Source organism: Aquarana catesbeiana, linkage group LG01 (genome assembly GCF_042186555.1).
Source record: "Aquarana catesbeiana isolate 2022-GZ linkage group LG01, ASM4218655v1, whole genome shotgun sequence".
NCBI classification, from domain to species: Eukaryota; Metazoa; Chordata; class Amphibia; order Anura; family Ranidae; genus Aquarana; species Aquarana catesbeiana.
In genome coordinates this window covers 296,311,826-296,338,012 of record NC_133324.1, presented here as the reverse complement: position 1 = coordinate 296,338,012, position 26,187 = coordinate 296,311,826, and the positions used below count along the sequence as shown (strand labels likewise).

The window sequence follows — 26,187 nt, the reverse complement described above, 5'->3', positions numbered from 1 at the left end:
TGTTATCCTGCTGGACATCATATGACGCCCAGTCAGGATAACAGAACCACTTCCCGGCCGTCATTCTGCTATAGGCCGGGCGGGAAGTGGTTAAACAATGTGCAGTTATTTTTTTTTATACTGGAACCTGTAAAGCATTGCACCCGCAATCATCAGATCACGGGTGCAATGCAGGAAATCATGTAGATTGTCAGTACACTGTCTACCCAAACCTCCGATATGGGCAGGCAGTTCCTGAACTGCAGGAAGAAATCAATGAACGACGAGGATGCTCACCAGCACCCTCGCACTTCATTGAGAACTACAAAAAAGGGGGAAAGGGTACAGCGCTGCTCCAATGGTGTTTAAAAGATGGTTACACACTAAGCGGCTAACACATCTCTAAGACATAGATAGAAGTAAAATAAATCGGAAAACATACAGTGTAGCGCTATGTGTATAAATAATACAAAATATAAAACAAGAAATTAGGCTCGAGCCATCTCTCAATGGCCAGCATATAAACAAGGAAAACTCCAAAATTAGATAAAGAGTGATTCAGTACAGTAAGTGCACTATATATTACAAAATAACAAGTAAAATAATTGCAATACACCAGTGAAGTGTGAAGACAAGACCAAATAATGGATAAAAAATCAACCAAAAAAGTCCATTAATGTTTAATTAATGTGTTCCTGATGAAAATCAAAAACCACCACCAACAGTCTCTGTGGGTTAACTGGTGAAGACACAAAATTTGGAAGGCTTCTGGTGAGTGAAGGGGTAAAGCATCAATTGAAATGAGACGTCTGAGTGTATAGCAGGACCGTCACCAAAGCATCTGAGGAGGCTTACCGGAAGCAGGGGACCTGAAAAGACATACGTCTTACAAGTCTCAAAACGCTTGTTTAGCCGCCAGGGCTGGCAGGATGGAACATCGGGTATCCACAGCTTCAAATAGAGGGGAAGGGAAGATAGGTTAAATTAGATGAGTTCAATATGTGGTGAAAATCGCCAGTCCTGGGGTCTCATAAAGGTCCTATTTGGCGTCCTATTTTCCCTTTGCAGCCTGGGGCACTGGTGTGATCTTACAGGGATCCAGAGGAGGCTGGGAACCAGGAAGCAGGAAACGAAAAGCAGCTGGTCGTGACTTCACAGGAACAGGAAATGTGATTATTCATTGAGAACTACAAAGCTTTGGCCAAGAAGGACGACAGTAGTTGTTCTTCATTCATTCACAGAACCCTGTCAATGAATGATACAGCCATGTGGGCAGAGCCCCACAGGGCCATGTTACTTTTAAATTGTGACAGCGGATGTGGGGAGAGGAACTCCCCACCAGCTGTCACAGGGAAGGGGGATCGGCGGGAGAGAATGCAGAAGCTGGAACATGTTACATGTTCCAAAAGGTAAACTTAGTCTTTAATTTTAGTGCACACAAATATATTACCCAATTTTTGGTCAAAATATAAAAGATGAGCTTGCGCTGACAAAAAGATTTCAAGCCTTAAAAATTGTGTGCACCCATGGAAACAGAGAATCTACCCAAAAGAGATGATGTTTTAAAAGGCTTTAGAGCTCAATATAAGGTTATCTGTGAATGATGGTCTTAGAATTATTGCTCTCACGCCAGCATCAGTGCAAAACTGAATATATGTGGCACAGTTGCACCCAACGTGCGGTTTTAAGTTTGTATGTGTCTGTACATGCAGGTCTTACTCATTTTTCTTTTTAGTGATTTTATTAAATTTACTTTCTTAAAACCCTTTTTTACTTAAAGAGGAACTTTGGTCCTTTATACAAAAATGAAAAGTCCAGTAAAGGAGCTTCTGACTTTTAAGAAAAAGAAAAGATTCTCATTAGCATGACGGTATACATTTATTAAAAGAAAAAAATAGCACACTTATACTGAATTTCAAGAATTTTAGCTGTGAGTGGTAGGAATCTCCAAGATGGATACAAAGCAAGGCTGTGAGCAGGAACAGCAGGCTCCATATCCCCATCATTCCACTACACAGTGTTGATGTTGCCATTTTATTCTATCAGAAAATTTCCTGATAGCATAGATCTGGCCAGGGAAGGGTGGGGGATCTCCTAGCCTGTGCTGCATTGGCAGAGAGGAAACATGCGGGAAGGGAAGAGAAGAGAAGGGAAGGGAAGGGAAGGGAAAAGAGAAGAGAGCATTCACCAAAACTGAGGCCACCAACCTGGCTTATTCTGTCTGGTATACAAAATTACAAATTTGCAGGCAAAACTATTATATAAGTAGAGGATAGATTAATTATTGGACACGTCACCATTTTTCTAGATAAATATATTTCTAAACGTGACATGAAATTTTCACCAAATGTTGGTAACAACCCATGCAAACCATACATACAAAGAAACCAAAACAAGGAAGTTCAGAAATTAAGTTATGTGTAATAAAAATGGAATGACACAGGGAAAAAGTATAGAATACGCTAACTGAAATTTATTTAATACTTCGTACAAAATCTTTTGTTGGTAATGACAGCTTCAAGATGCCTTCTGTATGGAGAAATTAGTCGCATGCATTGCTCAGGTGTGATTTTGGCCCATTCTTCCATACCAGTCTTCGAATCTTGAAGGTTCTATGGCCTCTTCTATTAACTCTGAGCTTTAGTTCTTTCCATAGGATTCAAGCCAGGTGATTTGGCTGGGCCATTCTAGCAGCTTTATTTGCATTCTTTGAAACCAATTGAGAGTTTCCTTGGTTTTGTGTTTGGGATCATTGTCTTGCTGAAATGTCCACCCTTCATCTTCATCCTCCTGGTAGATGGCAGCAGATTTTTATCAAGAATGTCTTGGTACATTTTTCCATTCATCCTTCCTTCAAAAATATGAAGTTTGCCAATATCGTATGCTGAAAAACAGCCCCACACAATGATTTTCCCGCCTCCAAACTTCACTGTTGGTATGGTGTTTTTGGGGTGATGTACAGTGTTGACCTCCAAACATGGTGTATATTATGGCATCCAAAGAGTTCAATTTTGGTCTCATCTGACCAGACTATATTCTCCAAGTTTTTCACAGACTTGACTAAATGTTGTTTAGCAAACTTTAAACGAGCTTCAACATGCTTTTTCTTCAGCAATGGAGTCTTGTATGATGAGCATGCACACAGACCATGGGGGATGAGTGCATTACTTATTATTTTCTTTGAAACAATTGTACCTGCTAATTCCAGTCTTTCTGAAACTCTCCACAAGTGGTCCTTGGCTGTTGGACAACTCTTCTGATAATTATTTTCACTCCTCTGCAGAAATCTTGCGAAGAGCACCTGGTCGTGGCCTGTTTATGGTGAAATTATGTTTTTTCCACTTCCTGATTATGGCTCCAACAGTGCTCACTGGAACATTCAGAAGTTTAGAAATCCTTCTCTAACCAGTGCCATCAGTATTTTTGCAACAATAAGGTTGCTAAGGTCTTGAGAGTGCTCTTTGCTTTACCCATCATGAGATGTTTCCTGTGTGACACCTTGGTAACCAGACATCTTTTTATAGGCCATCAGTTGAGACTGAACCAGCTGATATTAATTTGCACTGACAAGGGGGAGAATTGCTTTCTAATTACTAATAGATTTCAGCTGGTGTTTTGGCTTTCCATGCCTTTTTGCAACTCCCTTTCTTCATATGTTCAATGTTTTTTCTGTGTCATTCCATTGTATTACACATAAAGTTTCTGAAGGTATTTGTTTTTGGTTTCTTTGTATGTATGGATTGCATGGGTTGTTTTTGACATGTGGTGAAAATTTCATGTCAATAGCACCTTTAGAAATATATTTACCTAGAAAAATGGTGACGTGTGCATTTTACTTGATGTGTGTGTGTGTGTGTGTGTGTGTGTGTGTGTGTGTGTGTGTGTGTATAGATAGATAGATATATCTATCTATACACACACACACACACACACACACACAGTGCTCAGCATAAATGAGTACACCCCTTTTGAAAAGTAAGATTTTAATCATTATCGCAAATGAACACAAGAACAATTTCCAAAATGTTGCCAAAACTTAGTTAGAACATTTGTTTAGCTCATTACATGAAAGTAAGGTTAATAATATAACTTAGATTACAAAATCTTCAGTCTTACTCAAATTAGTTGATGTAAAAATGAATACACCCCACAACAAAAACTACTACATCTAGTATTTTGTATGACCTCCATGATTTGTAAGGACAGTACCAAGTCTTCTAGGCATGGAATGAACAAGTTGGTGACATATTGCAACATTTATCTTTTTCCATTCTTCAAAAACAACCTCTTTTAGAGCCTGTATGCTGGATGAGGAGTGATGCTCAACTTGTCTCTTCAGAACTCCCCATAGGTGTTTGATTGGGTTTAGATCAGGAGACATACTTGGCCACCAAATCACTTTCACCGTATTCTTCTTCAGAAATGCAACAGTGGCCTTAGATGTGTGTTTTGGATCATTGTCATGTTGGAAAAGTGCATGACGACCAAGAGTACGGCGTGATGGTAGCATCTTCTCTTTCAATATATAGCAGTACAGCTGTGAATTCATGATACCATCAATGAAATGTAGCTCCCTGACACCAGCAGCACTCATGCAGCCCCACAGAAAGACACTGCCACCACCATGTTTAACTGTAGGCACCATGCATTTTTCTTTGTACTCTTCACCTTTGTGACGCCATACAGTTTTGAAGCCATCAGTTCCAAAAGCCTTTATCTTGGTCACGCCAGAGTAGAGAGTCTCAGTAGACTTCTTTTTCAGCATGGGCCTTGGCAAATTCTACGCGGGATTTTTTGTGCATGGGCTTTAGGAGAGGATTCTTCGTGGACGACACCCATGCATTCCTCTGCAGTGCACGCCATATTGTGTCATGGGAAACAATGACCCCAGTTTGGCTTTCTACTTCTTTAGCCAACGGCAGTGAACTTGCATGGCGATTTTCTTCAACCCTTCTCATCAGAAAACGCTCTTGTCAAGGTGTTAACTTCCGTGGATGGCCTGGACGTCTCGGTGAGATGATTGCAGTTTCATCTTTGTTAAATATTTGTATCACTTTTGCTACAATATTCTGACATACATTCTGACAAGTAAAGCTTTGCTGATCTTCTTGTAGCCTTCATCTTTCTTGTGTAAAGAAATTATTTTCTTTCTCAGGTCTTGTGACATTTCTTTTCCATGTGGTGCCATTGCTGACAGCATGAAATGGGAAGGGTTTTTCTCTGTTAAGTAATGCCCTTTAATAATCAACTGTCTACTGGAACCTGTTTAATGATTAATTTGACTCACCTGTAGTTGAATTCTTGTTAATTAGCATTTTGTCTAACATTTAGCTTTGCTCCTAAGACTTTCATTGGGTTGTAATCAATTTTGCAACATGTTCTTGAATAAATTTGTTAGGCTACTTTCACACTGGGGCGGGCGAGCGTCGGCGGTAAAGCAGTGCTATTGTTAGCGCTGCTTTACCGTCGTTTTAGCGGCGCTATGCGGCCGCTAGCGGGGCGGTGTTAACCCCCGCTCACGGCCGAAAAAGTGTTAAATCCGCCCGCAAAGCGCTGTCCCATTGTTTTCAATGGGCAAGGGCACTTTAGGAGCGGTGTATACATCGCTCCTACAGCGCTACAAAGATGCAGCTTGCAGGACTTTTTTTTTACCATCCTGCAAGCGCACCGCTCCAGTGTAAAAAGCCCTCGAGCTTTCACACTGGAGAGACAGGAGAGGCACTATGCAGGCGCTATTTTTAACGCTGTAGCGCCTGTAAAGCGCCTCAGTGTGAAAGTAGCCTAAGGAAAAATACTTTGTGTGTGCAAATTAACAAATCTTGGTTGCAATCAATGGCCCGCATTTGTGGGAGTATTTTGTAGTATAGTGTCCCGTAGAAAATGTTGATTCTGAAAGGAAAGTAAAGGTTTTCTGACAAATCTGTTGGGGTGTACTGCTTTATTCTGAGCACTGTAAATACACACACACACACACACACACACACACACACACACACAGTACTGTGCAAAAGTTTTGGGCAGGTGTCAAATGCTATAAATTAGGAATGCTTTCAGAAACAGAAGTGTTAAAAGTTTATTTACATCAATTAACAAAATGGAGACTAAATGAACAGAAGAGAAATCCAAGTCAAATCATTATTTAGTGTGACCACCCTTTGCATCAATTCTTCAAGGTACACTTTCAGACAGTTTTTGAAGGAACTCGGCAGGTAGGTTGTACCAAACATCTACAGGCATCCACTTATGCATCATTCCATACAATCAAGGAGGTGCATGATTGGCCCCAAATGTATTCTGCAGCAGGACGACCCCAAACATACAGCCAATGTCATAAAGAACTATCCTCAGTGTAAAGAACAAGGAGTCCTGGAAGTGATGGTTTGGTCACCACAGAGCCCTGATCTCAACACCATGAAGTTTGTCTGGGATTACATGAGAGACAGAAGGATCTGAGGCAACACAAAAAAACAAAAAAATACTGCACTACCTATAGAAACTATCCCCCCAAAAAGCAGCAGTTAAACAGTGAGCTGTGCACTAAAATAACTAATAAAAAAGAAATAACCGCGCTAAATATAAGTGAAACACGTGAAGCAATCTCAAAGACTTCCGTGAGGAAGTACATATATAAATACAAAAATGTTGAAAAATATTAAAAATTAAATTATGAAAAGTACATGGGTCAACACATGTATGTATGAATCAAACATGAGTGTCCATATGTAATATTTGCGAATAAAAATAAGTGTCTATATATAGTAACAGAAAATAAAAATGTGAAGTAATGATCTGAAATCAGTCCAAGAAAGACCCCTTGGGTGAATCCAACCAATCGCAAATATTACATATGGACACTCATGTTTGATTCATACATACATGTGTTGACCCATGTACTTTTCATAATTTAATTTTTAATATTTTTCAACATTTTTGTATTTATATATGTAATTCCTCACGGGAGTCTTTGAGATTGCTTCACGTGTTTCACTTATATTTAGCGCGGTTATTTCTTTTTTATAAGGATTTGAGGCAGCCTACATCCACAGAAGATCTGTGGTAGTTCAAGATGTTCACGTGTGTCACGTGTTCACGTGATTGCTTCACTTATATTTAGCACGGTTATTTCTTTTTTATAAGGATCTGAGGCAGCCTACATCCACAGAAGATCTGTGGTTAGTTCAAGATGTTTAGAACCTACCTTACGAGTTCCTTCAAAATCTGTGTGCAGGTGTACCTAGAAAATGATGCAGTTTTAAAGGCAAAGGGTTGTCACAATAAATATTGAGTAAGGAGGGGCTGGAAATACTGGAGGGAATGGAAATAACCCCCCCCCCCCAAAAAAAAACACGTGTCGGGGGAGTGCGAACAAACAGAGCTTCCCCTTTTGCTAGAGCTCTGCTATAACTTACAGCATTGTTTCACAGGAGCAAATTCCGGCAGCCGTGGAACTCATAGTGGTTACGACGTTCGCAGCTTGTTTTTATTGAATTGTCCTAGAAGTACAATTTTATTTGGCGCAATAAATTACTGGTCATACAGTACTTCACTATTGTCCCCTTTCTTTTATTCTGAGTCTGGTGAACATCCTGGATTTTATCTGAGAACCAAGTCGAGGAGTTTCATTGATGGATACTTACAACCCATTATTCCCTATCAAGCGTGTTTGACCTCCAGACTGAAAAGCTAGGGATCCATGAGGGGTATGTGTTACATGACGGCATGAGTTCTTTTGGAGCATGTCAGCACTTTTTAGAAGATTGGAGCACAAGAACACTTTAACCACTTCAGCCCCGGAAGGACTTGCCCCCTTCCTGACCAGGTCATTTTTCGCGAAACGGCACTGCGTCGCTTTAACTATTGCGCGGTCGTGCGAGGTGGTACCCAAACAAAATTGACGTCCTTTTTTCCCCACAAATAGAGCTTTCTTTTGGTGGTATTCGATTACCTCTGCGTTTTTTATTTTTTGCGCTATAAACAAAAAAAAGAGCGACAATTTTGAAAAAAAAAAAAAAAATAGTTTTTAGTTTTTGCTATAATAAATATCCCCCAATTTAAAAAAAAAAAAACAAATTTTTTTTATTAGTTTAGGCAGATATGTATTCTTGTACATATTTTTGGTAAAAAAAAAAAAAAAATGGCAATCAGCTTATATTAATTGGTTTGTGCAAAAGTTATAGCGTCTACAAAATAGGGGATAGATTTATGGCATTTTAATTATTATATTTTATTTTTTTACTAGTAATGGCGGCGATCAGCAATTTTTATAGGGACTGCGACATTGCGGCGGACAGATAGGACGCTTTTTTGGGACCATTGACATTTATACAGCGATCAGAGCTAAACATAGCCACTGATTACTGTATAGATATCACTGGCAGGGAAGGGTTAACACTAGGGGGTGATCAAGGGGTTAAATGTGTTTCCTCAGTGTGTGTTCTAGCTGTGGGGGAATGGGAGTGACTAGAGGAGGAGACCGATCACTGTTCCTTATTACTAGGAATAGATGATCTGTCTCTCCTCTCCTGACAGAACCAGGATTTGTGTGTTTACACACACACACATTCCCGTTCTGTCTCTCATGCCCGCGGTCATGGGTGGCCGGCGGTCATCGCGACCGCCGGCCACATGCATTGGGTCCCCCGCCACACAGCGGGCATGCCTGCTAAGGCTCTTAAAGGAACCAACGTATATATACGGCAGTTTGCGCAGGAGAGCCAACCTACCGCAGTATAAGAACGTGAGCTGGTTGGGAAGTGTTTAATATATGGACGTTTTGTTATTTGATTATTATTTTATTTGCACAGTTTATGTACAGTTGTAAGCACTGTATTTATCCACAATATTTGTTTGCAAGTGATTAGCACTTTGTGTACAGCAGCTACAATCTTTTCATATATTATATGTATATATATATATATATATATATATATATATATATATATATATATATATATATATATATATATATATATATATATATATTCTTTTTTTTTTCCAACAGCGCAAGTTTATCTATTGTTTCACACCTGCCTAAAACGTATGCACAGTACTGTTTGATGGCTTATGTATCCGTTCAAACACATGGAATTACAAGTAACAGAATAGCCTTGCATGTTTGCAAAACCTAAAGTATCAAATCAGCTGCAGAGCTGATGCTTCTTCCCTGTTGTACAGAAATTGCTACTGTATGCTTGTCACAGTGTGAATTAGATGCTGCAGCAAGTCAGAGCCTGCCTCATAACCTGGCTGGAGAATGCCCAGCATTGTCTAGCTCTTTCATTTCTAGCGTGACTGTCCCTGGCCTGCCCCTTTCATTCACTGGATTTCAGTGAGAAGCTCGATATTACATTTGGGTGTTATTGAGGGAAGTCATCTTGCAAATTTAGTCTGCCTGGGAATACCCAATTCTACAGGCTGACATCCAGCCATTTTAATATTTGCATAACTCCTCCCAAAAGCCAGCCCATTGTTTGTATCAGGGCTGAGGGCTCTAGAAAGTAGGATCGAGGAAGGGTTAAGTTATGCTTTCAGGAACGTAGAGTACCCTGCTGGCATCTCCCACCAGGCATGATCTGCCTGCATTGCACATTGACCCAGTGATAATGTTGAGTCTAAAATAAGGTATGTAATAAAAAAACAAAGGTTTAAACTATTAGCATATAGATGAGGGGGAAAGGAGAAACTAGGTAGTGCAAATTATAAGCAAATTAAACTCCAGCTTTAAAAGCTTTGATTGGCACTGAAGAATGCATGAAAAATGCATTTCTTTGTACACCGTGGCCTGAATATAGAAAACTGGTGTATGCCAGATTTTATGTATCACTGTGTCTCTGTGGGAGAGGACTGAAATCCAACTGACTGGTTGCCATGAGCAATAACTTTATTTTACTTCTACCTTCTAATTTATCACAAGAAATATATTTAAGAATGCTCACCTTTATACAGCATTCTTCATTCGTGGAGGATAGCAGCACATTTTCAAGCTTTAGATCCCTATGTATGACTCCGTTGTCATGAAGGTACTAAAAAATAAGACGTTAAACTTTCTACTATGCAAAAATGTTTCTGTATATGTATACTTATAATAAGAAGTTATTATTGACTTTCACAACATAATGCACATGTTTATTTTTTTACTATTATATATTTAATGATAAATTTAATCTAATTATAATAATTTACTAAAATATTTACTATTATTCAATAACAAAATAAAACATTTAACTCTACCACCATACCATGGTGCCCCTTACCGATTCCTACATATGCAAAAAGCAAGAGATGGCATACATTCTGCCACCCACACTGTCCAGATATAACAGGAAATTTTCGTGCACAGCACTCTGGTTGAAGCAGACTGTGGTATAACATTGTAGAACCTGAACAATCAAAGCATCTCATCTCTGGCGATAAACCTATGCAGTCATAAGGTGGCATGACTCAATTGATTTGCAAGGTTTTTATAGCATGCTATTTGACCTATATGAAACAGCACCCCTTGCTGCTGACCTGCTTCACTTCAAATATAATTATTTATTTCACATTCATTTTAAACTATATCTAAAACCTAGATGCAAAAAATATTACCATATAATTTTATTGATTGCACTTTCCAAATTACTATCCCCCTTGAAGCTTGCCTTGGACATAAATTAATCAGCAAAAATCTTCTCCTAGCACTTCAATAAGAGTGTGACATTGTTGCCTTTCCATGGTTAACATGCAGAAGCAGTGTTGTCACCCTTAGTGTATAATCCTTTCAATGTGAAGTGTGTGTTTAGATTTCTTTTTTATGTATAAATTTGTAATTATAACGTGACTGGACTAACTATACTATTCTTCACAAATCTGTCTAAATCTGTGTTAGTGAGCACTTCTCCTTTGCCAAGATAATCCATCCACCTCACAGGTGTGGCATATCAAGATTCTGATTAGACAGCATGATTATTGTACAGGTGTACCTTAGGCTAGCCAAAATAAAAGGCCACTCTAAAATGTGCAGTTTATCACACGGCACAATGCCACAGATGTCGCAAGTTTTGTGGGAGCATGCAATTGGCATGCTGATTGCAGGAATGTCCACCAGAGCTGTTGCCCTTGAATTGAATGTTCATTTCTCTACCATAAACCGTCTCCAAAGGCATTTCAGAGAATTTGGCAGTACATCCAACCGGCCTCACAACCGCAGACCACGTGTAACCACACCAGCCCAAGACCTCCACATCCAGAATCTTCACCTCCAAGATCGCCTGAGACCAGCCACCCGGACAGCTGCTACAACAATCAGTTTGCATAACCAAAGAATTTCTGCACAAACTGTCAGAAACCATCTCAGGGAAGCTCATCTGCATGCTCGTCATCCTCATCGGGGTCTTGACCTGACTGCAGTTCGTCGTCGTAACCGACTTAAGTGGGCAAATGCTCACATTCTATGGCATCTGGAGAGGTGTTGTTCTTCATGGATGAATCCCGGTTTTCACTGTACAGAGCAGATGACAGACAGCGTGCATAGCGCCGTGTGGGTGAGCGATTTGCTGATGTCAACGTTGTGGATCGAGTGGCCCATGGTGGCGGTTATGGTATGGGCAGGCGCATGCTATGGACAACGAATACAGGTGCATTTTTTTTAATGGCATTTTGAATGCACAGAGATATCGTGACGAGATCCTGAGGCCCAATGTTGTGTAATTCAGCCACAATTTAATGTTGCAGCATGATAATACACGGCCCCATGTTGCAAGGATCTGTACACAATTCCTGGAAGCCGAAAACATCCCAGTTCTTGCATGGCCAGAAAACTTACCGGACAAGTCACCCATTGAGTATACGACAGCGTGTTCCAGTTCCTGCCAAATATCCAGCAACTTCCCACAACCATTGAAGAGGAACGGACCAACATTCCACAGGCCACAATCAACAACCTGATCAACTCTATGCAAAGGAAATGTGCTGCACTGCGTGAGGCAATTGGTGGTCACACCAAACAATGACAATGACAAAATAATTGTGGTGGCCAGTAACAGTTAGATTTATAGAACAAGCACAGGGAATAAATTATGGAATCACTCAACTCTGAGGAAAAAATTATGGAATCATGAAAAACAAACAAACAAAATAACACTCCAACACATCACTAATACTCTGTTGCACCACCTCTGGCTTTTATAACTGCTTGCAGTCTCTGAGGCATTGACTTAATGAGTGATAAACAGTACTCTTCATCAATCTGGCTCCAGCCTTCTCTGGTTGCTGTTGCCAAATCATCTTTGCAGGTTGGAGCCTTGTCATGGACCATTTTCTTTAACTTCCACCACAGATTTTCAATTGGATTGAGATCCGGACTGTTTGCAGGCCATGACATTGACCTTATGTGTCTTTCTTCAAGGAATTTTTTCACACTTTTTGCTCTATGGCAAGATGCATTATCATCTTGATAAATGATTTCATCATCCCCAAACATCCTTTCAATAGATGGGATAAGAAGTGTCCAAAATTTCAATGTAAACCTGTGCATTTATTGAAGATTTAATGACAGCCATCTCCCCAGTGCCTTTACCTGACATGCAGCCCCATATCATAATTGACTGTGGAAATTTGCATGTTTTCTTCAGACAGTCGTCTGCATAAATCTCATTGGAACGGCACCAAACAAAAGTTCCAGCATCATCACCTTGCCCAATGCAGATTCGAGATTCATCTCTGAATTTGACTTTCATCCAAACATCCACAGTACACGATTGCCTTTCCTTAGCTCATTGTAAACTTGTTTTTTTGTGTTTAGGTGTTAGAGATGGCTTTCTTTTAGCTTTTCTGTATGTAAATCCCATTTCCTTTAGGCGGTTTCTTACAGTTCGGTCACAGATGTGGACTCCAGTTTTCTCCCATTTGTTCCTCGTTTGTTTTGTTGTACATTTTCTGTTTTTAAGGCATATTGCTTTAAGTTTTCTGTCTTGATGCTTTGATGTCTTTCTTGGTCTACCAGTATGCTTGCCTTTAACCACCTTCCCATGTTGTTTGTATTTGGTCCATGTTTTAGACACAGCCGACTGTGAACAACCAACATCTTGTGCAACACTGCGTGATGATTTACCCTCTTTAAAGCGGGGTTCCACTCAAATTTTTAACTTAAATCTTACCCCCTTCAGTTAATTGCATAGATGTTCAAATGCCGCACGAAAAAATTATTTATTGCTGTAATTAGCTTTATATTGTACTTTATTGTGCTTCCTGTCTCTCCTCCCATGTGAGTAGGCGTGTTTATTGCTTTACTCCGGCGCCGCACTGTCTCCTGGGAGCTTAGTGTCAGGCTTTCCAAGATTCAGTGCGGGAACACTGATCATGCTTGTGAACAAGCTGTGAATGAACAGCATTCACCGCATCCAGGAAATCAATGCTTGTGGGCTTCACATGCCCACAAGCAAGATGGAAACAGCCAGCATCACATTTTTAAAGTTATTCTTCAGTACGAAAACAGACAGAGGCGGAAATATTACACCCAAACTGTGAGTATTATTTTGGGATTAGCAAAGTGTCTCAATGACCTAAAAAAAAAAAAAAAAGATTGGTCGCCGGACTCCCACTTTAAAGGAGTTTGATAATCCTCTCCTTTTTTTCAATTGACATCTCTGGTATTGGAGCCATGCTTCATGTCAGTCCACTTGTTGCAACAGCTCTCCAAGGTGTGATCACTCCTTTTTACCTACATACTAACAAGCAGATTTAATCTGATGCAGGTGTTAGTGTTTGTAATGAAAATTTACAGTGTGATTCCATAATTTTTTCCTCAGAATTGAGTGATTCCATAATTTATTCCCTGTGCTTGTTCTATAAATCTAATTGTTACTGGCCACCACAATTATTTTTCTTGAATTCTTTTAGTGTTTCTTAAAGCCAGAAAGTTGCCATTTGATTCCATAATTTTTGCCAGGGGTTGTACTTGTTGAATCTGGTAAATGTATGGACTGAAGATCAAGTTGCGGCCTTGCAGATTTAAGCCATGGAGGCTTAAATCACTGCCCAAGAAGCACTAACAGCCCTGGTGAAGTGAGCTTTAATATTAAAACCATAAGTTTGAACAATCACTTGACGAATCCATTTAGAGATAGATTTCAATACTGCCTGTCCTCTTTTAGAACCATCTGGCAGCACAAACAAAACATTTGTTTATGAATCTGAGCGGTCAATTTCAATAGACCTTGACCGCTCTCACCACATCAAGAAAATGTAGTGACCCTTCTTCCACAGAAACAAAGTTCTGGAAAAAAATGAAGGCAGAACAATATCCTGGTTTAAATGAAAACCCAATACTACCTTCGATAAGAATTCAGGATGAGGCCACAATACAGCCTCATCCTTATGAACAACCAATACGGCTCCTTACAAGAAAGAGCAGCCAACACTGATACTCTTCTTGCAGAAGATATGGCAAAAAAAAAAAAAAAAAGGCTGCTTCTATAAGCCGACAGGACTAAAATTAAGTCCCAAGGGTTCAGGGGTGACCAAAATGGAGGATTAATCCGCGTTACCCCCTAAATAAAGTTACGAACCTGAGAGAGAGAAGCAAGTGGTTGATATAAAGAAAGACCGATCTGGCCATCGATAGGATTAGAATTGAAGCTGGCCTTGAGTACTATCTGTAGGAATTCAATAATCCTACCTATGACATATTTCCAGGAGTGATAACCCCTGGATTTATACCAGGAGACATATACCTTCCAGATTCTTGACTCTGGAGGCCGGCTTCCTAGCATTTACCAAAGTAGAACTACTGAGGCTAACCGCCCATGATCTTTCAGAATGTGGGTCTCAATCAATCTCTAAATTTAGCGTTTGTAAGGTAGGATGGAATACCGGACCTCACAAGAGAAGGTCTGGCCATAGTGGTAGGGTCCAAGGGTCCCCCACCGCCATCTTTACGATCTCGGCAAACCAAGATCTCCTGGGCCACAAGAATCACCTCCTTTCCTTCTTACTTGATCCTGCGAAGAAAGCGCGGAAGCAGAACAGGAGGGAATGCATAGATCAGAAAAAAACTGATCCCACAGAAAAAAATCAAGGCATCTGTTTTGTATGCCATCGGATCCCTTGTCCTTGACACAAAGCTCTGGAACTCACTATCTTCTGGTATATCAACAGAAACCTTGTCGGGGTGAAAGGACCATTCTCCCAGGAACAATTGTTGGTAACTCAAGTAGTCCGCCTGTCAATTCCTATTTCTGGAATGTTGTTTTCTGCCAAGATAGAATATGATTCACCTCTTCCTGGGTCGCACGACTTCTCGTGCCCCCTTGGCATGATAAAAGCCACAGCTGTGGCACTGTCGGATTGGATCCTGATAGGACAATTCTGTAGTTTGAGCGTCCAGGCCTCGAGGACCAGGCGCACTGCCCGAATCTCTAGAATATTGATGGACAAGGTCATCACTGATTTGGACCATTTCCTTAGGACAGATGCTTCCAGGACTGCTACTCAGCCCAGAAGGCTGGTGTCTGTTGTTACCACCTTCTAGGTAACTGGTAAAAAGGATTCCTCTTTTTGAAGATTCTTGGACATCAACCAACAATTGGGGCTTAGAGGCACATTGGGGGATAAACGCATTAGGAAGCCCAAAGCGTGGGCCTTCTTGTTCCCCGTTGACAGGATACTGTTTTGCAGAAGTCTTAAATGAAACCGCACATAAGGAACGACCTCAATGTTGTTTGGGTTCAACGTCGCATGACCGTGCAATTGTCAGTTAAAGCGACGCAGTGCAGAATCGCAAAAAGTGCTCTAGTCAGAAAGGGGGTAGAATCTTCCGAGATTAAATAGATTTTCACTGCTCTCACCACATCTTCCCTGGAACATGGTTTTGGAAAAAAACGATGGCAGGACAATATCTTGGTTCAGGTGAAAACCTGAAACCACTTTTGGCAAAGAGTCTAGATGAAGGCGTAACACCACCCTGTCCTTATGAATAAGCAAATATGGCTCTTTACAAGAAAGAGCAGCCAATTCCGAAACCCTCCTTGCTGAGGACATAGCAACCAAAAATACAAACTTCCTTTTCAGATAGACTAAGGGAATATGTTGTATTGGTTCAAATGGCTGTTTTTGTAACACAGACAAAACTAAGTTCAAGTCCCAAGGGTTCAAGGGAGGTTTGACTGGCGGATTAAGCCGCATCACCCCTTGCATAAAACCCCGGACTAAAGAATGTGTAGCAAGCGATCTTTGAAATAAGACCGATAAAGCTGAGACTTGGCCTTTAATAGTACTCAAGGCCAATTTCATTTCTACCCCTAAATGTAGAAAGGCAAAAATTCTGCCTATGATATATCTCTGAGGGTGCCAACCCTTGGATTTACACCAGGAAACATAAGCCCCCCAGACCCTATAATATATAGTTCTGGAAGCTGGCTTCCTTGCATTAATCAGGGTAGAGATAACTGACCCGGAAAGCCCACGTTTCTTCAGAACGTGGGTTTCAATAGCCAAGCCGTTAAATTTAGAGGCCGTAAGGTAGGATGGAATATCGGTCCCTGTGAGAGCAGATCTGGCCATAGTGGGAGGGATCATGGACCCTCCACTGCCATCTTTACGATTTCTGCATACTATGACCTTCTGGGCCATGCTGGTGCTACCAGAATTACCGGCTTTCTTTCAAGCTTGATCCTGCAAAGAAGTCGTGGCAGCAACTGAATAGGGGGGAATGTATAGATCAGTGAGAACTGATCCCACGGGGTCACCAACGCATCCGTTCCACATGTGAGTGGATCTCTTGTTCTGGCCACAAAGTTGACTAACTTCATGTTGATCCAGGATGCTAGATCTTTGTCCGGAGTGCCCCATCTTTGGCAAACAGCCCAAAATATGTCGGGGTGAAGAGACCATTCCCCTGGGAATAACTGCTGGCGACTCAAGTAGTCTGCCAATTCTCTACTCCCGGAATCAAGACTGCCGATAGGCATGGAACATTCCTTTCTGCCCAAGTTAGAATATGGTTCACCTCTCTCTGCGCTGAGAGACTCTTGGTGCCCCCTTGGTGATTGATATAGGCCACAGCTGTGGCATTGTCGGATTGGATCCTGACAGGACAATCCCGTAACCTGGGTGTTCAGCCCTTCAGAGCCAGACGCACTGCCCGAATCTCTAGGATATTGATGGGCAAGGTTCTTTCGGCTCTTGACCACTGTCCCTGGACAGTTGTCTTTTCTAGTACTGCTCCCCACCAGCCTGAAAGGCTGGCATCTGTCGTTACCACTTTCCAGATAACTGGTCTGAAGGATTTCTCTTTCAGCAGATTCTGGGTTAGTAACCAACTGAGGCTTTGGGACACTCTTGGGGACAGCCGCATTGGCAAGTCTAAAGCTTGAAATGTTTTGTTCCAAGTAGACGGGATACTGTTTTGCAACAGTCTTGAATGGAACGGGGCATAGGGAACTGCTCTGAATGAAGCCACCATGTTTCCTAGCAACCTCATGCAAAAGCGAATGGAGGGATCGCCTTTTGACCTGACTATCCGCACCAGCTCTCTTATGGAGTTGATCTTTGCCTGAGGCAAGAACAACTTTTCCTGGGCTGTGTCTATGATCAGACCCAAGTACTCCAGCCTTTTTAGTGGTATTAAGGAAGATTTCTCCAGGTTGAGAATCCAACCCAAACTTCCCAGGTAACTGGTTGTAATGCGTAGGGTTTGCTCCAAACGAGCCACCAACTGGTCTATTAGCAATAGATCGTCTAGGTACACCACGACTGTTATGCCCTTAATCTGGCTAGAGGTGGGGCCAGGACTTTTGTAAACACCCAGGGGGCTGTAGCTAGCCCGAAGGGCAGGGCTACAAACTGGAAATGCTGCTGTTCTAACTCGAACTGCAGAAACCTTTAGTGAGCTGGAAATATAGGAACAACTGCATCCCTGATGTCGATAGATGCCAGAAGTTCTCCTCCTAGAAGGATAGAAACTGCTGACCTAATCGTCTCCATGCGAAAGGAGTCGATCTTCAGGAACAGATTTAGATTTTTTTAGATCTAGAATGGGTCTGACATCTCCATTTGGTTTTGGTACCATAAAAAGATTTGAATAAAACCCCAAACCTTGCTCTTTTGCGGGGATCTGTATGATCACCCCCTGAGATATTAATCGGTCTAGTGCCTGAAACAGAGATTGTATTTTCTCTAGATCTTTGGGAACGCTTGACCTTTAGGAAACGAGACGGTGGAAAGTCCCGAAATTCCAACTTGTACCCCAGCGTTACCGTGGAGATGACCTAACTGTCCTGAATTTCCTCTTGCCAGATTTCTGAAAACTGCAGAAGCCGCCCCCCCCCCCCCCCCACCTTGGTGAGGGGGGTTGCCTCTTCATGATGAGGCTTTAGGATTCTGCTTTGCAGGTTTCTGGCCCCAGGACTTTTTTTGAGCCTGGGTCTGACCAAGGTTTTCCTCTAGAGTCTGATGGCGGAGGCCATCGCCACTGCCTAGAGGCGGGAGCCCCTGGCGCAGGGGAAAGAGCCGTTTAAATGAAGGGCGTTTATACTTTCTTTTGACTGGCAAAAGTGTAGTTTTCCCACTAGAAATAGTTTGGATATATTTATCCAAATCTTCCCCAAATAGCCGCTCACCATGAAAAGGGAACCCAGTTAGGAGGTTTTTACATGGTGTTTCAGTTGATCAATTTTTTAACCACAGGATTCTACGCATATGTACTAGCATAAGCGTATGGCAGGACGCCTGGTGAATAGAATCTTTAATGGCATCTATGGCAAAGCATAATGCTTTTGGTAGTTCAGCCAATTCCCGGGCTTGTTGTGCAGGAACCTCTTTAAGGGCCTGTCTAAATTGGTCCTTTAGTGATTGACAGACGCCTATTGCAGCGACTGCAGGCTGAGTAACGGCACCTGCCAAGGAAAAAGTAGATTTTAACAGGAATTCCAACCTTTCATCTGTTGGATCCTTAAGCATTTGTGCATTGTCTACTGGACAAGTTAGGTTTTTATTCACGCTGGAAACCGCAGCGTCAACTGCTGGTACTTTCCATTTTTTGGTGAATTTCTCCTCCATGGGATAGAGAACTGAAAATCTCTTTGGAGGGAGAAAATGCTTATCTGGGTGATCCCATTCACAAAAAAAAAAAAAGCTGTTCTAGCAATGCATGGACACGCATGCAAAGGCTGTGAAGGTTTTAAACGAACCCAAGAAAGAAACCAAGCTTTTAGGAGACTCCGTTAGGGATAGTATGAAAGTAGAACGAACCATCTCTGTAAGAGATTGTATTAGCAATTTCTCAGATTGTGAGGCTGAAAAAGGTTCATCTACTGTTGTTTCCTCCGCAGAGGAATCAACGGTTTGTCTTTCCTCCTGATCGCCTGAGGGTAATACCTCATCATGTGCCCACTGTTCCCCTTGCAAAGGGTCTGAAGTGGGGGAGGGGGTTTTAGTACGCTTCCTATCCATTTGAATAGAGGATGCAATTAAAGCCGCTAGTCTTCCTTCCAGGCCCTGTAGGGTAGAGGAAAGGACATCTTCAGTCACGTATACAGCCCTCTTAGGTAAGCTGGGTTCCACAGGCCCCCCGCCCAAAGTGACTCCCATCACAGATCTCCCTTTTCTGCAGGAGACTAACACAGAAGGAGACCCCAGACGGGTTGACTTCGAAGTTATTCTGTAGTTTTAGTCCCCCAATACCCGTCCCACAACGTACCCCAAACAAATTGTCCCAAACAGAGCATTACTCACTCAGCCAACCTCTGCCTCTCTCGTAGAACATACCAGTCGCTGGGGAGAAGTACAGACTGGCCCTTCTCCCTGGTGTCCTTTCAGCCACTGGAGAGAAGACAGGGTGACTGGGCTCACTCTGTCATGCTGTTAGGGACTGCCCACCATCCCAGGGGTATACAAGTGGAGACTGCAGTCCCATCCAGTTTTGCTAGATGAAAAACCCCCGGTGTTGTGAGAACAAGGCTGATATCCTCCTGTCCCAATGCCAGACATTTTTCTGGGGTTGTGTCAGGGGAGACCGCAGTCCCATCAACAGATATCAGTTGAAGCTGCAGTTGTGAGGTGCCGATTGCATTCTCTTCCTGGAGCTCCTGCGGAATTGACTGTTGTGGGCAGAGGTCAACAGCGCCATGCTCTAAAGCTACCTCTTCTGCTGGAGGCTCACCGAGTTGTTCCCCCTCAGCAGAAAAGTCTATTAAATCCCCAGTCTCCGGAACTGGTGTCTGGGGATAGAGGTTCACCATCTCTTGTACGTGGAACCCAGAAGATGTTATCAGCGCTGGGAAGAGGCTAGCAGAGCTCTGTCCTGTTGTCAGTACTTCAGCTTTGGGGACGGCAATCTCCGGAGTTTCCGCTGCTAATTTTGGGGCATGCTGCTGAACGTGTTCAAGCAGCTCTCTGTATGCCCTTTCCAGGTGCTGTTCTTTCCTTAACAAGTATTCCAGATCAGGTTTAAGCTCTGGGACCCCTGCAAGACCGAGCATAGCCTCTCTGTATTCTCACAAGTCCTCAAGGGTAGGTTCTCCTTCATCGCCAAACACAAAACCATCTGTAAGGCTCTCCTCCCATAGCAATCCAGGGCTGGCAAAGTCATATCCCTCCGGAGAGCATTCTGTTGTCTCCCCTAAATATTCCTGCTCTGCATGCCATTGCAGGGACTGATATCGATTGTCCAGTTTTATCGCCTCCTGGACCAGTCTGTCCAACTCAGTCACCCATTGCTCTTGGGGCAGCTCTCCCAGGAATGGCATCCGCAACTCCCATTGGTCACTGGCCCGTTCCCCTGGGGTTGGATAGCACTTGCCCTTGAACATACCAGCAACCTGGATTGGGCTCCAATCCAGAGCTCCAGGTATTGATCCGTAGACACAGTCCCAGGGGTATACTGAAAGAGCGATCCGCAGGACCCCCTCGAACTCTGATGCCAGGTCCATATCTTGGCTGGGGCGACCGAAGTCTGCTATTCCAATCTTGGATCCCAGTGGTATTTTGGACGTGTTCACAGCAAGGAAGCACAATCCCACCACTGCCACCAATGTGACGAACCCCGTACTCCTGGGGAGTATGTCCACCGTACGACCTTCTCTTGCCTGGTACCAGCATGACCTAAGATCCCTCAGCTCACCCAGTCACTTGTCGAGACAGCAGTGTAGGGTGAACAAAAGCATAAGGCTTTATTGAAGAACAAACACAAGTACAGTAATACCTTGGATTACGAGCATAATTCGTTCCAGAAGCATGCTTGTAATCCAAAGCACTCGTATATCAAAGCAAGTTTCCCCATAGGAAATAATGGAAACTTAGATAATCCGTTCCACAGCCACTGCTGGTCTATATAGTGCTGTATGTGGCCAGAGGGGCGGGGGCGCCGGGGTACGCAGTACCGCAAGTGGCCAGAGGAGCCGGTGACGCTCGGAGACACTCGGAAACTGAGTGTTTCTGAGTTTCTGAATTCTCCACGAAGTCCTGGGAGCCACCAGAGCCCCTGGACCTCTGGCCAAATACAGAAATGCACACACCAATGGCTTGAATCCTGCTCGTCTTGCGAGACAACACTCGCAAATCGAGTCAGGATTTCAAAAAAAGATAGCTCATATAAACGCTCATAAACCGTGTTACTCGCAATCTGAGGTTCCACTGTATATACCTCTGGAGACAATCCCCCCCTTCCTTGTTGGCACAGAGACACAGGGACACAGGGTGGGATAAACTTTACATCCAATAACATTAGGCACAGGTGCATTCAAACTTATCGACACATCTATAAACAAAATCTGGGCATGCAGCCAACAACTAGCCCCCCCCCCCCAAACTGTGACTCACAGTGTGCAACTGTTCACTGCTAAATTCCCATTATTTGCTTGTGCATACATGGTTTTTGCAGCAGTTACAACTGATGTCAGAATACACTTAGATACAGACACTAGGATATTATATTTGGTTATGATTTGACCAAAGCATTTTGATTACTTAAATTGCACCTGCAATAGCTATAAAAAATTGATTTTTAAAACCGCTTACCTGTAAAATCCTTTTCTTGGAGTACATCACGGGACACAGAGCACCATAGTAATGACTATCTGGGTTTATATGCTACCTTTAGGTGATTGGACACTGGCAACCAATAGTAAGAAGGTTCCTCCCATATAGGAAGTACCTTAGTTTTTTAGCAAGCAATGAAGATCCCAAAAAAAGAGGAGAGGGACCTCTGTGTCCTGTGATGTACTGCAAGAAAAGGATTTTACAGGTAAGCTGTTTTAAAAATCCATTTTTCTTTATCGTACATCACGGGACACAGAGCACCATAGTAATGACTATCTGGGATGTCCTAAAGCAATGCCTTTGAGGGGAGGGAACATACCTAAATCCCCTTTATTTTTGGCTCCAAATTATAAAGCTGCTTGCAGCACGCTCTGGCCAAAAACAGTCTCCTTTTGAGATCTAACATCCAGTCGGTAAAACCTGGTGAATGTATGAACCGAAGACCAAGCGGCCGCTTTGCAAACTGAGCCATCGACACTTGTTGGCGCACTGCCCAGGACATACTAATTCCTCTGGTAGAGTGAGCCTTAAGATATCAAGGTGGAACCTTGTGTTTCAACTCATAGGCCTGGATAATGACCTGACAAATCCACCTAGAGATTGTAGAACTAACTGCTGCCTGTCCTTTCTTAGGACCCTCAGGCAGAACAAAAAAAAAAAAAGAGTCAGACTTCCGAAAAGGGGCTGACATATCCAAGTAAACCTTAATAGCTCTCACCACATCCCGTGAATGGAGCAATCTTTCCTCCTTAGATTTAGGGTTAGGAAAGAAGGAAAGTAAAACGATATCCTGATTTAAGTGAAAACTGGAAACCACTTTGGGTAAAAACTCCGGCCGCATTACCACCTTGTCCTGATGAACAAACAGAAAGGGTTTCTCACAAGAAAGGGCGGCCAACTCCGAGACCCTTCTTGCTGAGGTTATATCCACCAAAAAAAACAATTTCCTAGTCAATAGGATCAAAGGAATATGCTTAATAGGCTCAAAGGGTTGACTCTGTAGAGCTGAAAGCACTAAGTTCAAGTCCCATGGGCACAAGGGTGGTCTAATTGGTGGCTGTAAATGTAGTACTCCTTTGATAAAGGTTCGTACCAATGAATGAGACGCAATTGGCCTCTGGAAAAAAAACGATAAGGCCGAAATCTGTCCTTTAATGGTTCCTAAGGACAAGTTTAAGTCAATTCCTGTTTGCAGGAAGGCAAGAACCCTCCCAATTGTATACTTGCGAGGGTGCCATCTTCTCTTCTCACACCATGAGATGTATGACTTCCAGACTCTATGGTAAATTTTCCTAGACACTGGCTTTCTAGCATTTATCAAAGTAGCCAGAACAGAACCACTGATACCAGGGTTTTAGTACTCTGGTCTCAATAGCCATGCCATCAAATTCAGCGACCGTAAAGAAGGATGGTATATTGGACCTTGGGACAGTAGGTCTGGGCGGAATGGAAGACACAATGGGTCCCCTACTACCATCCTCACAATCTGTGAATACCAAGACCTCCTTGGCCACCGTGGGGCCACCAGAATTACTGTTTTCTGCTCCATCTGTATCCTGCGTAACAGGTGCGGCAGCATCTGGATCGGAGGAAACACGTAAATTAGAGAATACCGATCCCAGGGAACCACCAATGCATCTGTCCCCACGGCAAGTGGATCCCTGGTTCTGGACACAAAGCTGTTCACCTTGGCATTGAACCTGGATGCTAGGAGATCCACCTCTGGCATCCCCCAACGGTGGCATATTTGAAGGAAAACTTCGGGGTGGAAGGACCATTCCCCTGGCAACTGCTGACGACTTAGGTAGTCTGCCTGCCAATTGTCCACCCCCGGAATATAGACTGCCGACAGATATGGCACGTGTCTCTCTGCCCAAGTCAGTATATGATTTATTTAATTTTGGGCTGCCCGACTCCGGGTACCCACTTGGTGGCTGATGTATGCCACCACTGTGGAATTGTCGGACTGGACTCTGACCGGAGACCCCCGCAGCCTGGCCGTCCAGAATATGAGGGCCAAGCGAGCTGCTCGGATTTCCAACAGATTGATCAGTAAGGTTTTTTCTACCTGGGACCATTTTCCCTGTACGGAGGCCTCCTCCAATACTGCTCCCCAGCCGAGACGACTGGCGTCTGAAGTTACCACCTTCCAAGTTACTGGTGGAAAGGACTTTTTTTTAAGTTGCTGGTCTTTGAACACCAAGAGAGGTCCTGTTTTACCTTTGGGGATAGAGATATTGGATGATCCAAGGCTAGGACAGACTTGTCCCAAGCCTTCAGGATCGTTCTCTGGAACAACCTGGAGTGAAACTGCGCATAAGGAACTGCGCTGAAAGATGACACCATCTTCCCCAGCAGTCTCATGCATAATCGAATTCAGGGTCTTTCTACCCTTTTGACTTTCCTGACCAGCTCCACTATTGAGCTGACCTTCAAGGGGGGTAAAAACACCCTTTCCTGCGTCGTATCCAGGATCAAGCCTAGATATGTCAAGATTTGAACTGGATGAAGAGCTGATTTGTCCATATTCAGAATCCAACCTAGGCATCTCAGAACATGAACCGTAGTTGAAATGTGGAATAGGACTGGTCCTTCAACAGAAGGTCGTTCAGATATCCTATCACCGATATCTTCTGAGACCTTAGAGAGGCCAATATCGGAGCCAACACCTTTGTGAAGACTCGAGGGGCCGTAGCCAGACCGAACGGTAGTGCTACAAACTGGAAATGACACTCTTCCACTGAGAAGCGTAGAAACCTTTGATGTTGTCTGAAAATCGGTACATGCAGGTATGCATCCTTGATGTCTATAGATGCTAAATGGTCCCCTTTTCTTAGAGATGCTATTACTGAACGAACTGATTCCATCCGGAAGGTTCGGACTTTTTAGAAAGGAATTGAGGGATTTGAGGTCCAGAATGGGCCTTACTTCCCCATTTGGCTTTGGTACTGTGAATAGGTTTGAATAAAACTTTGAACTTTTCTTTGTGCGGAACCTTGATAATCACCCCTTGCCTTTTTAGCTGTTCTAAGGCTAGGAATAGGTTTTTCTTCTTTTCTAGATCCGAAGCAACTCTTGAGCTCAGAAATCGATTTGGGGGAAAATCGCGGAACTCTATTTTGTAGCCCTGCGTTATAGTGGAGATAACCCACTTGTCATGCACCCACCCTGCCCAAGCATCTGCGAACCGCCACAGTCTGCCCCCCACTTGGGGGCACCCCTTCACAAGGAGGAATTGGCATTGGCCTTATTCGGCTTCTGAGTCCAAGTTCTTTTCTGACCCTGAGGTCTTTTAAAGGCAGGTGGTTGAGGCCGTCGATACTTCTTGGGAGAAGATGCGCCTGGCCCAGGAGCGTTCGGAATCTTAAAGGAAGGCTGCTTATTCCTTCTTTTCACAGGAAGCAAGGAGCTCTTTCCTCCTGAGATCTTTTGGATATATTTATCCAGATCTTCTCCAAACAAACGTTCCCCATGAAAGGGAAAAGCCGCAAGTAGCCTCTTGCATGGCATCTCGGCTGATCAGTTCTTTAACCACAAAACTCTGCGCATATGCACTGAGAGTAGCGCAAAGCGAGACATCTGCTGGATTAAGTCTTTTAACCACTTCCCGCCCGCCCTATGGCGGATTGACGTCCGGGAAGTGGTTCTGGTATCCTGACTGGATGTCATATGACGTCCAGGATAACATGCCGCAGCGCACCCCCGGGGGTGCGCATCGCGGCGATCGGTGGAGCGGTGTGTCAGTCTGACACACCGCTCCACCGATCTTGGTAAAGAGCCTCCGGCGGAGGCTCTTTACCACGTGATCCGCCGTGTCCAATCACGGCTGATCACGCTGTCAATAGGAAGAGCCATTGATCGGCTCTTCCTTACTCGTGTCTGACAGACGCAAGTAGAGGAGAGCCGATCGGCGGCTCTCCTGGCAGGGGGGGTCTGCGCTGATTGTTTATCAGCGCAGCCCCCCCGCAGCTCACCACACTGGACCACCAGGGATCGCCACTAGGACCACCAGGGAAGGGGCAACATGTGGATGGCCAGGTATGTACCCCATGGCCATCCACATGTGCCCAGTGTGCCAAATCTGTGCCAATCAGTGCCCACAAATGGGCACTGATTGGCACCATCATGTTGCAGTGATGCCCAGCAATGCCACCCTTAGGGGCATCACTGCAAACAAGCAGTGCCATCAGTGCC

General features: G+C 43.3%; 1 protein-coding gene across 1 annotated transcript in view; it reads right to left on the bottom strand.

Annotated features, from left to right (window-relative positions):
• The window catches only part of CHEK2 (checkpoint kinase 2), a 116,244-nt gene that overhangs the window by 28,166 nt on the left and 61,891 nt on the right, over positions 1 to 26,187 (bottom strand). The window contains exon 10 of the mRNA XM_073629340.1: positions 9,915 to 10,001. Within this exon, the coding sequence (XP_073485441.1) occupies positions 9,915 to 10,001 (87 nt within the window). The remainder of the gene's footprint in view (positions 1 to 9,914; positions 10,002 to 26,187) is intronic.